At 44.4% G+C, this 17,055-nt stretch overlaps 1 protein-coding gene across 4 annotated transcripts in view; it reads right to left on the bottom strand.

Annotated features, from left to right (window-relative positions):
• Positions 1 to 10,863: 10,863 nt before the first annotated feature.
• The window catches only part of DAW1 (dynein assembly factor with WD repeats 1), a gene marked incomplete at both ends in the record, with an annotated part of 28,173 nt that continues 21,981 nt past the window's right edge, over positions 10,864 to 17,055 (bottom strand). For all 4 annotated transcript variants that reach the window (XM_084230631.1, XM_084230633.1, XM_084230632.1 and 1 more), the window contains 3 exons: positions 10,864 to 10,898; positions 13,242 to 13,404; positions 15,168 to 15,244. In XM_084230631.1, the coding sequence (XP_084086757.1) occupies positions 10,864 to 10,898; positions 13,242 to 13,404; positions 15,168 to 15,244 (275 nt within the window). The remainder of the gene's footprint in view (positions 10,899 to 13,241; positions 13,405 to 15,167; positions 15,245 to 17,055) is intronic.

Genomic DNA, 17,055 nt, shown 5'->3' with positions numbered 1-17,055 from the left:
AATAGTATTTCAACTTAAAAATATGTATAAAACAGGACAATCAAACCATTCAAACCCACATAAGGCAGTTGTTCTCAACTCTAATTGCATATTAAAATCACCTCCGGGTGGGGCTTACCTGGTGGCACAAGGAGTTAAGCACCACACTATGAAGCAATCCATAGCCTCTGCAGCACGAAATCGATCCCGGCCAGACAGAGAGAAACCCACTTGGCAAGGCAGATCTCTCCTGTCTCGCCCGCTGCTCTCCTCAGCAGTGTGTTTCGGTCAGTCTGCCTGTTCTGTTCCCCACTCTATCTCTGGTGGATCCTTTCACCCCCTGCATCTCTGGCCTGTACCCCAGCTCTTGTATGCATAAATAAATAAATCTTTTTTTTATGGGCCTCCCTGGTGGCGCAGCGGTTGAGCGCTGGGTTGCAAAGCTGCCTGTGGCCTCTGCGGCGCTGGTTCGATCCCCGGCTGCTCCCCGGCCACCACAGGAGGGTCCCACATGGCGCGCAGACCTCTCCTGCCGCCCGCTGCTCCCCTCAGCAGTGTACTTCGGTCCTTCTGCCTGCTCTGCTCCCTGCTCTGGCTCTGGTGAATTCTCTCACCCTCCCGGCTTCTGACTGTACCCAGTGCATGTATAACAAAACAAACAAACAAATAAATAAATAAATAAATAGACATGCCTCTATTAAAAAAAAAAGAATATAAATAAATAAATCTTTTTTAAAAAAATAAATAAATAAAATAAAATCACCTGAGGGCAGGAGGTTATTTTTAAAATACCAATGTCAGCACCCTCCACACCAGAGATTCCAGTTGAATTGGTCCAGAGTAGAGCTTACACACTGACACCTGCAAAGATGCCAAGTTCAACACTCAGTGAATGTGATAGTTGTGTTAAACTCCTGGGATGAGTTAAGGTTTTCATGTTAAACCTTAAAATTAAGCACAAAACTTTAACTGTTCCAGCTAAACAAAGGAAAACAGAAATATTTTTCACCTTCCTGAAACTCATCATATTTTGAGTGAGTTTTTTAATGTTTGTCCCTGTGATGATCAGTTTTATGTGCCAACTTGGCTGGGCTAGTCCAATTATTCAATTAAACACTAGGTAGAAGTTGCTATGAAGGTATTTTGTCATGGTGCTTAAAGTTCAGAATCAGCTGACGTTATGTAAGAAATGCTATCCTAAACAATATGATTCTCAGAACATGGAGAAATTCTGCCTGTGATGGCAGCTTCAGCTTATGCCTGAGAGAGTTTCTTCTAGCACCTTCTGGCACCTGCCCGAATGATGTCAGACACACCTAGTCACCTCCCACAAACATATAAGCCAATTCCTTGCAGGAACTCTGTTAATGTATACATATTGATTTGGTTTCCATGGTTTAATCTTGCCCAATAGACTCCCAGCCCCCATTAAATTCCATACTCTTTAGGCAGAGGTGTGCATCTCATTCATTAGGAATTCTAGTACCGAGCAACTTGCTTGGCCCATAGCAGGCACCCAAGGAACACAGATCAAATGAAGCAATGAGTGGACAATATGGCTGGAGAAGTAAAGCATGGAACAGAGAGATGGACCATGAAGCACAGTAAATGTTCCAGAATCCAGCCTGACATGTAAGCACATCCAGCCATGGAGAGCAGGAAAAAAATGCAATAGGAGCTGCAGTTGGAGGATGAAGATTGAGGAGTGAAAACAGAGACTGGAAATAGCATATTCAGGCATGTTATATAAGCTAGACTAGACAAAGACTTTGTGTATGCAAACAGAGGAGAATGTTTGGAAGATTAGATCATGACCAGATTCGGCATGAATAAATGCAGAACTTTATTACTCTTTAAGCTAGTAGTTCTTCCCTTTCCTTCTCTCTGACTCAAAAAAATTTTGTTGATTAAAATCAGGAGGACAAAAAGCTTGTTTATTTTTTAGTGATGAAAGCTCTTCTGATTGAAGTCAGGTGTGGAAACCAGTGGTTTGTGTGCTCGGTCTCTCACTGGCAGGGAGGAACAGCTAACATTCCATAATTAGAAAATCATTGCTAAATTAATCCACTCATTGAATCAATCAATCACTCAGTCATTAACTATTTGGAGTGCTCTACCATGCAACATTCTGAAGAAATTCACAGAAAAGAAAAGACCAATCCTAGTGGTGAAGCCAGCTTGAGAGATGCTTATTCTCCTGCTGAAGATCTTTCCAGGCAATAGAGACCCTGACAGGCACCCCTCAAAGGGCTCTGGAATTTATATCAAAAACAAGTAGACCCTGGTAGAGGCAGCTGACTGTTGGTGAAACTGGATCCGCTTTTGCCAGGTTTTCCTTTGACCACCTCTTTCCTCCACGCACGTGTGCCAGAGCAGGCAAAAATAAAGCACCGCATCATAAAAATCTCTGAAACGCTGGCACCATGCCAAGCTGCTTTAAAGCCCACACAGACAGTGCCAGAGGCATCCTCTTCACTCTAGTGGAACAGATGCTAAAAATGTAAAATAAGAGAATGTCATCTAGTAGAAGAGGGCAAAGTTGGGGTGAACAGGACCTTGTCCTCACCCCCCACGGTGAAGAGCCCACCAGCCTCCATTTGAATCTGCTGTCTGTCCCCTTCAGTGTATGCAGGGGGAGCAAAGCCTGGACAGAAATCTCTGGCCTGACACACATACAGCAGCACCTGAGGCTGAGCCACAAAGGCTACCTTTTGTAGACCAAAATTTGTCCCAGTTGGCAATTACATAGGATTTTACCTGATTATTTATTCCTGGTAATAACCCACAGGCACAGACACTGCTGCTGCCCTTCCGGTTGAAGGAGAGCATATGAATGGCCATATGCTCTTGCCTCAGGCACACCTAGAAAATAAGTCTCCTGTAGCCTGGGGATAAAATGCCCAGCTTCATCCTCTCCTCCAGGAAGATATACTCTCTGTGCAAATGGGGAGAAACCCACACCCGGATTGAGCAGAAAGTCAGGCCACCCACCCTCAAATTGCTATTTCCATATTTAAAGACAAGAGTGTGTGTCCTAGAAACACTGGCAGATGACAGTGGGTACAGATGAAGAAAAACACTGATGGAGCCTCCCTGGTGGCACAGGGGTTAAATTCTCCCACTACCAAGCTGTCGCCAGCCACTGGGGCCTGAGTTCGATCCTCGACCAGGTTGCTGAGCCACATGGCACAGCAGACCTCTCCTGTCTCCCTGCTGCTCCCCTCAGCAGTGTATTTCAGTCAATCTGCCTGTTCTGCTCCCCACTCTGTCTCTGGTGAGAGGATTCCCTCTCACCCCCTGCACCTCTGACCCTGCACTACAGTTCTTCTATGCATAAATAAATAAATAATAAATCCTGGAAAAAAAAAAAAAAAAAGAGCACAGAGAAGAGGGAAGTGATGTTACAGACAGGAGCCGGCCCCACGCCACTGTGTCCACATCAGTACCGGGACTCCCTCCAAACCGCTGCCCCACACAATGACTCAGCAACTGCAAAACATCCCAGTGCATTCAGAAGCCAGCGACAGTCAAAAATAAATTAATTTAAAACAAAAACAAAAACAACAGCACAGCCCTCTGGAGGAACGGGATGGCTTGGAAGCAGGGGGGAGCACATTACTGAGAAGTCCAGGGGGTTCCTCACACATTTGGCACAAACCCACCCCCAAAACCCTACAGGTGAGCACACTGGAGGTGCTGAGGGTGAGTGTGTCTGACATCACTTTAACTGAAGGGGCGATGGCTTCTTGGATTGTCACTATGAGTAATGAAAATTCAAATTTGAAGACATTTGTCAGTTCCCCCAAACATATCAGTCATTCAAATGTTAATAGGCCCCTCAGAAGAAGCACCCAAGGAGGTCTTTCCACACTTAATTCTTTATATACTTGATAAATTCCTTCTCATTTTTCTAATAAATTATCTTCTTAAGTACTAAGAGAAGGGTTTCAAAACAAAGTTTTAAACTCCATCTCATGTCATTTGCATGCCATTCCTCATCAACAATAATTAGCATTGCAGGACAGGCTGGATGAGGTTTAACTAAATTCCAGGGTTTGCAAAAGGAGAAAGTTATTGAAAAACCAGGCAGACACAGTAAACTAGTGTTTACTAAGCTGAACCAAAATTTTATTCACATAACTTGAATCCAAAAGAATTCCTGAAAGAACACTCAAAATATTCATCGCATTTATTTTATTCCTGGTTTCTTAGCGAAGATGAACTGGAAGATTTTTATGTCTATAGCAGGGATACTGCAATCCATAATGAATTCATGAGAAAATATGACTTGAATGTGCAAATGTCCTCTACTCTTAAATCCTTTGTATCCAAGTCATCAATGCAGAGCCCAGTTATATTATTAGATCATGAATTCAATGTTTATCAGACACCAGGCTTTTTATGGATCAATTAACTTACTTAATCCTGACAAATCCCCCCATACTATTACTGATTCCATTTTATAGATGAGAAAATCTAGTCAAGGCATATTTGAATACTCAAGGACCCAAATAGAGTAATTGATTAGGGTGTTAACACAGGCATTCCAATTCCAGAGTGCATGCTTTTATTTTATTTTTTAAAGATTTATTTTTTTATGCATACAAGAACTGGGGTACAGGCCAGAGGTGCAGGGGGTGAGAGGATTCACCAGAGACAGAGTGGGGAACAGAACAGGCTGAAATACACTGCTGAGGGGAGCAGTGGGCGAAACAGGAGAGGTCTGCTGTGCCATGGGGATAGCTCCCTGGCCGGGATCAAACTTGTGCTTCAGTGGCTGTGGATAGCTTCATAGGTTGCATCTTAACCTCTTGTGCCACCAGGGAGGCCCAGAGTGCATGCTTTTAATCTCCAAATTCTGTCAGCCACTTTCTCCCTCCACCCAAATAAGAAGCGTGACCACAGCTGGGAGGCCACCAAGCCCCAGGGGCCCCCACCTGAAAATCCCCTGCCCACAGCACTGCACCATCCTTCTTCTGAAATGTCCCAAAAATGCTTGCTTGCCCTCTGGCAGCCAACCACAGGCTACCAGGTGTACCTGAGCACCAGTTAGAAAGTCACCCCACTTTCAAAGCCCCCACCTTCATTATTAGTCTTTGCCAATCAGAGCCCATCCTGTATTTCATCTTTATGCGCTAAGAAACTGACCTCCATTGAGACTTAAATTCCTGATGAAATGAGAGGGGCAGCAGTTGGGTTGCCTTGATTCAGTTTATGAATAAGCAGTCTTTGCTAATTTAGCCACAGACTTATTTTTGTCTTTGACATCCAAATACATGTTGCTTTGACCCTTTTGATTTATAGTTATGCTAAAATAATAAAATTCCAAATATTCATAAACCTTGAAAATTGAAAAAAACTTTCTTAAAACATAGAAAGAATTCATGGTACACGCTGGTCAAGTATTAATATTAAAAGACAGACTTGAATGCTGGATTTCTTCATGGAGTGTGTCATTTTGAGATAAATCAGTATGACATGCTTTCCAATAGAGGGTTCTATAGAAAAAAATACCACTATGGCTTATTCACCTGTGGGTTTGCATCCTCAAAAATAGATGGAAAATGTTTCCACGGTGCATCAGGATAAATGAGATGTGCCATTTGGCCCAGATATGTCAAGCCTGTCCACAACCTTAAGCCATAGCACATAGTTATATACTCCACGTAGTCCAGATCTATAAAGGGGAGAGAATAAAAAGTCTGCTCTGTATACCCTTCACATGTAACTGCAAAGAAAAGAAGACTTGCAGACCAAAAGATAAACACTGCCACCTGCTGAGACAAGAGAAACGAAAAAGCATGCAAACTCAGACACTTTCTTTTTCTTTTTTTCTTTTTTTTAAGATTTATTTATTTTTATACAAGAGCTGGAGTACAGGCCAGAGGCACAGGAGGGTGAGAGGATTCACCAGAGACAGAGTGGGGAGCAGAACAGGCAGATCAATGGAAATACACTGCTGAGGGGAGCAGCAGGCACAACAGGAGAGGTCTGCGGCACCATGTGGGATTCTCACCGGAGGGCCGGCATCAAACCCGCACTGTGGAGGCTGCAGACAGCTTTACAGCACAGTGCTCATCCCACTGCACCACTGGGGAGGCCCTCAGACACTTTAAAACACAGCCACGCTTTCTAGCCTTCATCAGGGAGTGCAGTAAAAACCGTGTTGTTCTTTACTCAGTAAACACATGGGTATCTGATTATCCCACAGTCCAAATAACAGTGTCAAAGACAACTTGATTCAAAGGGAAGTATCAACATTTCCCAAAAGGTAGAGTAAATGTCAGTTCTTGCCTTTGTTGCGTTCCCAACCTCCACACAGCTTTCCTTTTACATGCTGACACCTACTCAGAGACTCACTTTCTAGTGACCTGAAACTCCAATTAGAGGAAATTTAGGGAGAGAGAGAAAATGGTTTTGCCTCGATGTGCAGGATTCAGCAATGCCCCACCCACCCAACCACCCACACCCACAAAGCATTATCAATTTTCCTCTATATTTATCATTCCTCTATATTTTTTTTTTTTATAGAGGCATGTTTATTTATTTATTTATTTGTTTTTGTTTTGTTTTTTTGTTTATACACGCACTGGGTACAGTCAGAAGCGCGGGAGGGTGAGAGAATTCACCAGAGCCAGAGCGGGGAGCAGAGCAGGCAGAAGGACCAAAGTACACTGCTGAGGGGAGCAGCGGGCGGCAGGAGAGGTCTGCGCGCCATGTGGGACCCTCCTCCGGTGGCCGGGGAGCAGCCGGGGATCGAACCGGCGCCGCAGAGGCCGCGGGCAGCTTCGCAACCCAGCGCTCAACCGCTGCGCCACCGGGGAGGCCCTCATTCCTCTATATTTATATTCCTCTGTATTTATCATTATCAATTTCCTCTATATCAATTTTCCTCTATAAGTCAATATTTCATCCTAGGATTTATTGCTTACAAAAACCATGATGTTTCAGAGGGAACAGGAAATTAAGAAGGGTAGTTAGTAGGGGTAAAAGAGTCACAGCCATACCAACTCCCTGGTGGAATCTTCTAGATGTTACAATGAATTAACCTCAGATGCCTATGAGTTTCCACTTAATTTATCTTAAAACAGCAGGGTTAGCCTAAAGTGGCATTCCCAGCTGTAGACTCCTCTCAGACAGCCATGCCAAAGCAGAAGCATCACTCTTTCTATAGCAGAGAGTAGGTTCAGATACCCACGGACCCAGGCGTGACCATAATCGAAGTGGAATTGAGCGTTTTCACCCAGCTATGGGGAGGAAACTGTCTGTGAGAGAATCTATATTCCTTTTAACCATAAAGGTAGAGCTGTCCTGTTTTTAAAGTAAAAATACATATACCTGAAACTTTCATAATGCTATCAACCAATGTGACCTCAAATAAAAATTTATTTTAAAAATCCAAATTCAGACTCATTATTTGGGAAAAAAAAAGCATCATACTTCATAAGTTTATCTTTTATTTTATATTTATCTTTTAATTTATTTTCTTACATCATTGCTCATTTTTGTACGGTATTTGGTCTCTCCCCTCAGGCATCGTCCCAGTGGTTCTCCCACCACCATAGTCCTTTGTGCTCTCCCCTCCCCTGTTTTGACCCCTCTGTCCCCTCCCCTGTTGGAGGCCTCAGGTCTATGGTCAGCTTGCAAGATTTGTCTTTTCTTGACCTTTTGTGCAGTTTCTCTTTATTCCACATATAAGTAAAACCACCTGATCATAATGTTTATCTTTTAAAGGTTATTTATTCAGGGGTTTCAAAAAATACTCAAAAAAAATGCCATCTATGCATTATATAAAACAGATTAGCCATGTCAGAAAAAAACAAAAAAACATGGGCAGCTCATCAGCATTTAACCATCACCAGCTAACAGCTTATTTGGTTATTTATAAAAGACAGCATTTCTAGGGTAATCCATGTCTGACCAACTATGTTCCCAATGATATTTCAACTTTATGAGGACAGCCCACTTTCACAAAATCCCATAAAAATCTAAACATAAGATGGATTAGATTATAATCATCTATGTTGATAGTCTCACTTTTCAGCTTCTCTATTCCACAGAGAACTTTTACAAGACAATTACCCTAGGGTTCTAAATTTTAATTTCATTGCAATGCTAAGATACTTATAGTAGATTAAAGTGAGTTATATTTCAAATTAGATTTCTGAGTAAATAATACTGTTCTTTCTTGAGAAATGTGTTTCTATAGGAAGCACAGCTTTTTTAAGATGACTGCTAAGTTATTAATTATAAGAATAATAGCAAACATTTATCACTATGCTTTTTATGAGCCAGGTGTTCCTAATCCTCAAAACAGCAACTATTATTAACTCCACTTTCCAGATAAGGAAACTGAGTCTGACGTTGAGGAAACTTGCCCAGCAATTAAGAGTTGGATTCAGAATATCCATCCAAACTGACTGCATCCACACAGCTTCACTTATATACTAAAACACTCCAGGTGAAAAATAAAGTGTGTATATTAAACCATTTTTCTTATGACCTTCAGTAATTAAATGCTTATTTTTTAAGTTGTTTGGGGTACCTGGAAATGGTAATAAATATTCTACAGAGAAAGGTACCTCACAAAATAAAAATGAGAGGAACAAGCCATTTTCTGTCAAGGATTCTCCCGCTTCAATAGGTCCATGAGACCCAGGATGAGCAACATGGGCACACACTGACTGACTCTCTTACCTGATGTGTGAAATCACATCACTACCTTTCCTACAGCCATTGAAATTTTAAGAAGAAAACACAGTATCAGCGTCCTTTAAAGTTTTTTAAAAAGTAGCAGGATTCCGCCCCACCCCCACACGATTTCCTGTAATGCAGCTTTTTATTTCTTGAGAGCTAGACACTGGAGGGTGATCTGAGGGGTGAGTGTCACCCACTCCTCCCTTGCTCCTGCACCTGATGCTCTTCTCCCATCATTTAACCAGGTGCCCACGTTAGAGCAGGGACGAAGGAGCCGGAACCCCCTGGAACCAGCATCACTCCTATATCTCATGTCTTTGGTAAATGATTGAACTTCAATGAGACCTTGAAGTTCACCTTCCTCATTTTCAAATCAGGACTATTTGTTACCTGCTTTCTTTTTTTTTTTTTTTTGAAAGATTTATTTATTTATGTGTATAAGAACTGGGGTACAGGCCAGAGGTGTGGGGGGGGGGTGAGAGGACCCACCAGAGACAGAGTGGGGAACAGAACAGGCAGATCTACTGAAACACACTGCTGAGGGGAGCAGCGGGCGAGACAGGAGAGGTCTGCTGCGCCATTTGGGTAGCTCCCTGGACAGCTTCATAGGTTGCATCTTAACCCCTTGCGCCACCAGCTAGGCCCCTAGTTATCTGCTTTCTAACAGTTGCCAGAGGGTTAAATGAGATGATCTGCCTAAGAGGTGGGGGGTGGGGTAACTCTGGGCGAAAATTAGCTCTCAGCCACAAGCCAATTATTAACAAGCAATTAAGTAATATTCATATATATATATATATATATATATACACACACACACATATATATATATTTGCTCTGGATGCAGGCATCACTATTTTTACCCTCTGGTTTGACTTTTAACATTAGTTGTTAATACCCACTTTGGCATGGAATCAGGCTGGTGTTTGGTGGTTTCTCTCATCCTCTCATTTGTTTTCCACCCAGACCTTTAAATTCAATTACCTGAATGTCTATTCTGCTTAACTTCTCTTTTCAGATAAACCTGCCTAGGTTTTTTCAACCCACTATGAATACAGAGTAAGTTTGTTATTAAATGACATCTATTTTAGTTTCTACACATGCTCCCCAATTTTATTCAGAGTAAGTCAATATTTGGGGTGGGGTATAGTTTGAATATGAAGGGAGAAACATTATGCTTCTATTCCAAAATTACCTTTCACATGCTTAGCTGCAAGAAGTAAAATAACTAAGATAAAACTTAGGGGTTTTTTTGAGTTTTTTTCTTTTGTAAACATTTATTTATTCATATATATTTTACATCATTGTCATTGTTCATTTTTTAATATATTTTTATATCATTGTTCATTTTTAACAATGTTTTCTCTCCTCCCTCACCCCAGTCCTTTCACCCCAACACCTCTGGCCTGTACCCCAGTTCTTGTATGCATAAATAAATAAATCTTAAAAAAAAAAGAAAGCTGGTAACGAACAGTCCTGATTTAAAATTCTAGTCCCCACAGAGTTTCCTACCGTCACCTCAGTCCCCTATGCTCCTCCCTCCCTTCCTCTGATCCCTCTCTGGCCTCCTCCCCTGCAGGATGTCTCTGGTTTATAACTGTCTGTTTTTGTTTTGTTTCATTTTGTTATGTTTTGTATTGTTATTATGTTTTCCCCCATGTCTTATTTGGTTCTCCTATATTCCTTCTATAAGTGAAACCATCCAATATTTATCTTTTTCCTGCTGACTTATTTCACTGAGCACAATTCCTTCTAGCTCCATCCTAAATAATGAAACTTTGAATCAAATTGCCGACATATGTGTCTTCTTAAAAAGCACATCACATGGTATACAATTCACAAATAATTTTTTCCAGAAACTTTATTTAAGAGAAATGACAACAGCCTGTCAAAGAGACACGCAATAGAGTCCCTTTCATTTCTCCTGCATGATGTTGTTCAAACATAAAATAAGATTGAAATAACCAGCAACGTTTGTCCAACGTCACGCTGATTCCTGCCATCTCCATCAAATAGTATCAAGAAATGGCACAACTGTACCAGTTTTAATGGTCCTATCTGCAAAGCAGAGGGCAGTGTATAAATGGTTGATGTGAAAAAGAAGAAAATACATGAAATATCAAAATAGTCCACTTCTGTCTGTGAAATCTGGGCCCGCCGCAGCGTCTGCTCCTGGGCGCCGCTCCTCCGTCAGCGCCATATCCTGCAGGTGTTATCTTTGCTGCCTACAAAACAAAATCTGCCAAGTTATTTTCTCCTTATTTCACTCATTTCACTCTCTCCTCTTGCAATGTGACATGTTCCGGGTCAGGGTCCACTCTGGGTGTGCGAGATGAGCTGGATTCTCAGCACCCAGCTGCGAGTCCCGGGGCAGCGAAGGTATTGTTGGACTGGGGATCTTTTTTGCTTTTAATTTTTTGCAAGACTCCTGTCAGCTCCAAAGGATGCAAGCTCCCATCTTACACTGGTAATACTCATGCCAGGATGCACCCACTCTGCTGACATCCTCTGCGTCCCCTCGACCACTGCTGTGGTCACACGGTGGACTTGGACATCTGCAGCCTACAGGAGACTTAGCTTATGAGGAGACAGCACTTTCCCCTTTGGGACATTTTTAAATGTCCATAGATATTTCTCAATTCATGGCCTCCATGAAATGTTTATCCTCAACCTCCCCCACTGTAGGACAGCCACCCAGGCAGCCTGGCTGTCCTCTCCCCAAGGGGGAACGTTCACATTCCCTCCACCAAAGCACAGCTGATGCCATGCAGTCCTGGGCTGCTGCTTCTCTACACTTCAGGGCCAGGCACTCAGGGTGTGGGGTTAGGTCAAGAGGCTGCACCTGCTGTTTTTACAAAGGCAGTGACCGCGCTGGCTGATTCTTGTCCACTTTGCGATTCTGCACCCAGCCTCCAGCGAGCAGTCCACTCAGATGCCTGCAGTTAACCCCAGTGGGCTCACCTAACACCTAGGACCCGCAATCCAGACACCAATTGCTCTGCAGAAGGCAAGACAGATTTGTCCACCCCACTGGCCACTATTCAGCACTTTGGGGCTTTGGAAACCACTAAATAAATCATTATTATCTTCAAAGAGCTGGGGATTTAAGAGCCGGCGTGCAAATAAGGCAAAGACACTAGCAGGTGGGGAGAGGGGAGAGGGGAGAGGCGCTGCAGCGCTAGCCAGCATGGGGGCGCGTGGCTTCGGAAAGGCTGATCCTCGGAAACACCCCATTTCCTTCTCCCTTCCTTGGTGGCAGCTTCTCGAGAGCATTCTTGTCTCCACTGTAGCTGCCCCCTCCTTCCTCGTCATGGCCCACCATAAATAGATGGCGCAGCACGATATCGAGGAGAAACACTTGAAACCGTAACCCCAAAGAAAGTCATCAGAAATTTTAGAAACTTATTCATAATTAAGTAGAAAGGGAAATGTTTTAGGGCCAAAGGGGAGATGATTCTCAGCACTCTTGAGGTGATTTGAGTAGGAAGGCATCTAGCCAGTTAAAATAGAAACCAAACTTGAGTCTGGGGCCTCCCTGGTGGTGCAGGAGTAAAAGACACAGGCTATCAAGCTATCGCCCAGCCACTGCAGCATGAGTTCGATACCCAAACGGCCAGGAAGCTACCCACATGGCATAGCAGACCTCTCCTGACTTGCCCGCTGCTCCCCTGAGCAATGCATTTCAGTCAGTCTGCCTGTTCTGTTCCCCACTCTGTCTCTGGTGAATCCTCTCACTCCTGTACCTCTGGCCTGTACCACAGCTCTTGTATGCATAAATAAATAAATCTTTAAAAAAAAAAACCTGAGTCTGTGCATTATAAGGACAGTTAAGCATTTTCTACACAGTGAGAAGGGTGGAGAGGTCGATTCAGGCTTCTGTGCCCTTTAAGAGCATTCCTGCCCATCAGTGTCAGCTTCCTACTCCCTGCTCCCTGCCAAGGACCCCTGGAGAGGCACCACACAAGCACTGGGTGAGGAAGAGGAAGTTAAGTGGTTAATTTATTCTAATTATATTTCTACCATGCCATCCCCTTTCCACAATCCAAATTAACCTATTCTCAGTCAGTTCTTATAAAATCTTGATCTAAAAGGAAAGTGTTGCTAGTATAATTCACCAAAAAAAATTAATGATTGAAAAATATGAGATACGTCTTCGCTTCCCCAAATACCAGTGCTTCCTCTTCCGAGAAGAAAACAACTTCGCTCTAAGAATAAATCTCATACATCCCGCTGTGGACAAGGCAGGCCGTGACTATTGTGAGTGACAAACACTTAACATCAACGGAATATTAACCACTTGATGGATGGTGCCTGGAAAAATGCAAGCGGAAAGCAGGTTATTGAATCCCTGCTTTGTCAAGAGCCACTGAAATTCAAAATTCACGAGGCCTCTCAGGGTAGAGCTCACTCATGGTTATGTGATGCAATTAAAATTAAATGTTGGCCACAGAGGCACCAGGATGAGCCCAGGAGCCTGGAAAGGGGGTGTCCTGCGGATCTTCCTCTTAGGAACTCTAATAGCCAATGGGAAGAGGAAAGTCAGGTGCTCGGAGCCCACCTCTCCCCACCTGTGATGATGATGTCGCCCTTGTAGTTGAAGGCGCAGGAGAAGATCTCGTCCGTGTGGCCCTCCAGCACCTGCAGGCACTGCCCTGTCTGGGCGTCCCACAGTCTGGCCGTCTTGTCGGAGCTGCCGGTGAGAAGGCGGTTCCCTTGGGGGTTGAAACAAATCTACAAAAGGGAAAAATTAAAACATTCTCATGGGTTCATGGACTGATACCAATATTTTTTAACCAGCCAAAAGGGGACATTTCTAAGCACCTGCCCCCTCCCCAGCCTGGTGTTTATTCTGCCAAACAATGGCTCGTCCATGGTGGGGCAAATGTCATAGGACTAATAATATGTGAAAATTAAAATCTAGACAGAAAGGTTTAACAGCCAACCCCTCCAAAACCTAGCGAGGAAGACCAAGCACCCTTTTCATGTGGGTCATCCCCACCCAGCTTCTTACAAGGATCCCCGATGCCTTTGTCCACGCAGACATGGGCAGAGCCTGGTGGGGAGCAGATCACAGGCCAGGCTCCTTCATAAACCCCAGTGTCAGCTCTGTAACTCCACTTCTGGCATCAAAGGCGGAGGGCCCTCCTTGGATAAGTGAACAACCAGGAGGAGAAAGACTTCCTGTCCTGTCATTCAACGCTGCACCCACCAGGGATTCACTAAGTCCCTCCCCTTCCCCGGGCATTGTCAGCAGGTGCCACGCAGCAGCCAGAGAGAGCTGCTAGTCCCCAGGCCTTTGGGCAGCCTGCTATAACCCTAAGTCCTCAGCAGCCTCACTCTCTACCCTTCTGTGACCAAGAACTTGACAAGGGCAGGGCCATGATTTCCCATCACGTGTCCCTGGTGCCAGCACCACAGGTGCAGGGACACGGGGGAGGTCCAGGACCCAAAGGGAGCCTTCAGAGCCCTATGACTAGCAAGCAGTGGGGTCACTCAATACTTGTGAATGAATGAAAAAATGAATGCTTTTATTTTTACCCCATATAATTGTCATTCCTGGATGGCAATTCAGTAAGTAATCTACCACTTAACAAGCATAAAATGCAATGACAGAGAGTTTAAGAATTCTACACACACACTGAAACAGGGGTGCACTTGAGAGGAACACACTGCACGTGTCCACAGCAACCAGCTGGGCCCTCAACAGCACAGCCTGGGCTCTTCCTGCGACATGTCTCCCAAGCCCAGGCCTCCCCATTCAGGCCTGTCTGTTCTAAGACCCCTGCCTATGGAGAAGGTGGTCTCTGCATTCCTGAGACCAGTCCTGGTGGACCAGAGGACAATGGCCACCACAGGGGGAGGTTTCCGGGCCCAGATGGAACCTTCGGAGCCTTGAAGCTAGTGAGCCAGTTTCTCACAAGGAATTAGCAATTCTGGTTCTCGGCTGTGAGGCTAAGGAGTCTGATGAGCTGGGGAGTGAGAGGCACAAAGTCCCAGCTTCTCTAACAAGCACTGACGACACAGCTAAGCCTCCAATCACAGGGTGGAGGTCCCTGCTCCATTGACTAAGCCATGGGGAGGGGCGACAGCTTTGAAGTTCCAAAATAGGTCATTTTATACTTTGTTAAGTGTTAAATATTTCCAGGAAATGCCGCTTCAATTACATCTAGTTTACAGAACACTTAATATTTGCTGCACAGCATGATTTTTGCTTATTATGAACTTGTGTGTTTATGAAAACCAGGAAAAGCTCTTCATAAGCTTCTTAAATGGCTCTCCCAGGTATTTTCAGCTACTTAAATCTGTAGCTGATGGCTAAGGGGAGAACCATTTTATATTTTGTGAAAAGTTTTGGCAATTGTTTATTATGCTGAAATTGAGGACACACGTAAAAATAGTTTTTTAGGTAACTGATTTCTAGTCCCTTGGAGTCAACAGACTTATATTTTTAGTAAGAAAAAGCTTACCAAGCTTCAAATGAAAGAGCAACTCACCTTTGAAATTTCACCTTCATGACCTTCCAGTTTGGTGATACATTTCCTGGCGGTTGCACTGAACACCCTGGCTGTCCCTTTGTGAGGGGAGGTGGGGATATACATATAAATGTGAATTCATCTGAATACAGCACTTTGGACCAAACACCTGGAATGATCTAAATGTCTCCCCTCTGACACATAAGCCCACCGCCTGCAGTGAAGGCCAGCCTCTACCTGAGGAGGGGAGGCCTGATTACCAGAGAGGAGTCCACTTTACTAGGCCAAGAGGGATGGGGGGGGGGGTGGAAAGGAGAAGTGGTAGGAAAAGGATGAGTACAGTTGGGAACACTCAAATGGGATGAAGTAAACTGTGCAACTACACAGTGCGTCCTGCCCCTTCAGCAGCTAGGGAGGTACGTGGAACACAGGTGGACGAACGTGAGTTTCTCCTCTTCGTGGATGGTGCTTGTGCTGCCATTTCCAATGAATTGAACCAATGTCAGACAAGCAGGGTTTCCATCGTGGCTGCAGTCTGACCCTCAGGCTGGCAGGAACCCACACACCTCTAGCTCCCCACCTGCACGGCAGCAGGGTCCTCAGCCTGCTCAGGTGCCCCAGGCTTCTTCCAGGAACTGCATCAAGCCCCCAGCTCACATAGCATCTGGCCCCGCCCAGCACCCCGGAGGTGTTCTCTGCAGAGCACAGGACAGTTCCCCTGGACTGCTGTAACCTGTCTCTGCTTGCCTCTCCCCAGCCCAGTCCTTCTAGCATCTGCAGCGGTCATGGACTCAGATTCCTAAACTTTCTTAACCCTGTGATTTTACTGAAGCTTCTTTCCCAAAGGAGTAAGAGCTCTTGGGCCAGGTGTTGTTTCGTGGGTTTGTTTTCAGAATCAAGCAGCTGTATATGTGGCCCTCCACCCTCCATGTGGGCTTTTTTTGTCTGGATTAACCCGTGCCTGGTCGGGGACTCTAAGCAGCAGGCTGCACCTGCAACTCTTCCTCTCACACAACCCACAACCGGCAGGGGCTGTAGAGCAGAAAGCTCCACCCACGTTCTCTTGCTATTTAATCCGGGAGCTCATCATCCTCTTTGGCATCCTCAGTGCTCTCCTCAGGCCTGCAGCTGTGCCCAGGTCACCTGGGGCGGACCTGGGTAATGCAAGCTGGTCCCATGAAGGTAGCCAGGGTGAAAGTAGGGGTGCTCCAGCCCCGAGCCTATTGGAAGAGATGATAGGGCCCCAGGTAGAAAGAGGAGGCAGGAAGCCAGAAAGAAAGGAGATTTTAAAGGGGAAAAAAAGGGGAAATCAAAACAAGTTTTGAGAGGCTGGTGATGAAATAAACAGCAGGACCAGCATCACACACCAAATATGAGTCAGTTCACGGAAGCTACGAGAGGGTCTTCCTAGAAGGAAACAGAGGCCTTTACTCAGAGGACTAAGAACAGGGCTAGGAAATTCTTTCCAACAGAAAGAGCTAATAGGATTATTTGTCCCCTGTTGCATCCCCAGAGGCCAGAAGTGCTTGAAGTCACAGCAGGGATTCCATCCTTAGCTGTAGGACTAAGGGATGGGTGGATGGAGGGAGGAAGTAACCTAGACTTGCCCTTAGAATTAAGGAATGGGAGAGTTACATAAGCACAAAAGGAAATAAGACTGCTGTGGTGAAACTGTTGTTTTAAAAAGTGACCAAATTTCTGGCTAAGTGATGGACACTTTCCTATTGCAAATGACAGCATTACATAGAGGTTAAATTAGCCAACGGGGAAATTGCAGTCACTCAATTTCATTCATAGAAAAACAAGATATTGAAATGATTTTTTACTTACCTTTCTGGCAATGCCAACTTCAGGAGAAAATAGACAAAATGATGCAAGTTGCTATCTTAGAAATACTATGATTAAAAAC

The sequence above is a fragment of the Talpa europaea genome, assembly GCF_964194135.1.
Source record: "Talpa europaea genome assembly, chromosome: 1".
Taxonomy (NCBI): domain Eukaryota; kingdom Metazoa; phylum Chordata; class Mammalia; order Eulipotyphla; family Talpidae; genus Talpa; species Talpa europaea.
The sequence above is the reverse complement of the archived record's forward strand: the minus strand, read 5'-3'. Positions and strand labels throughout refer to the sequence as shown.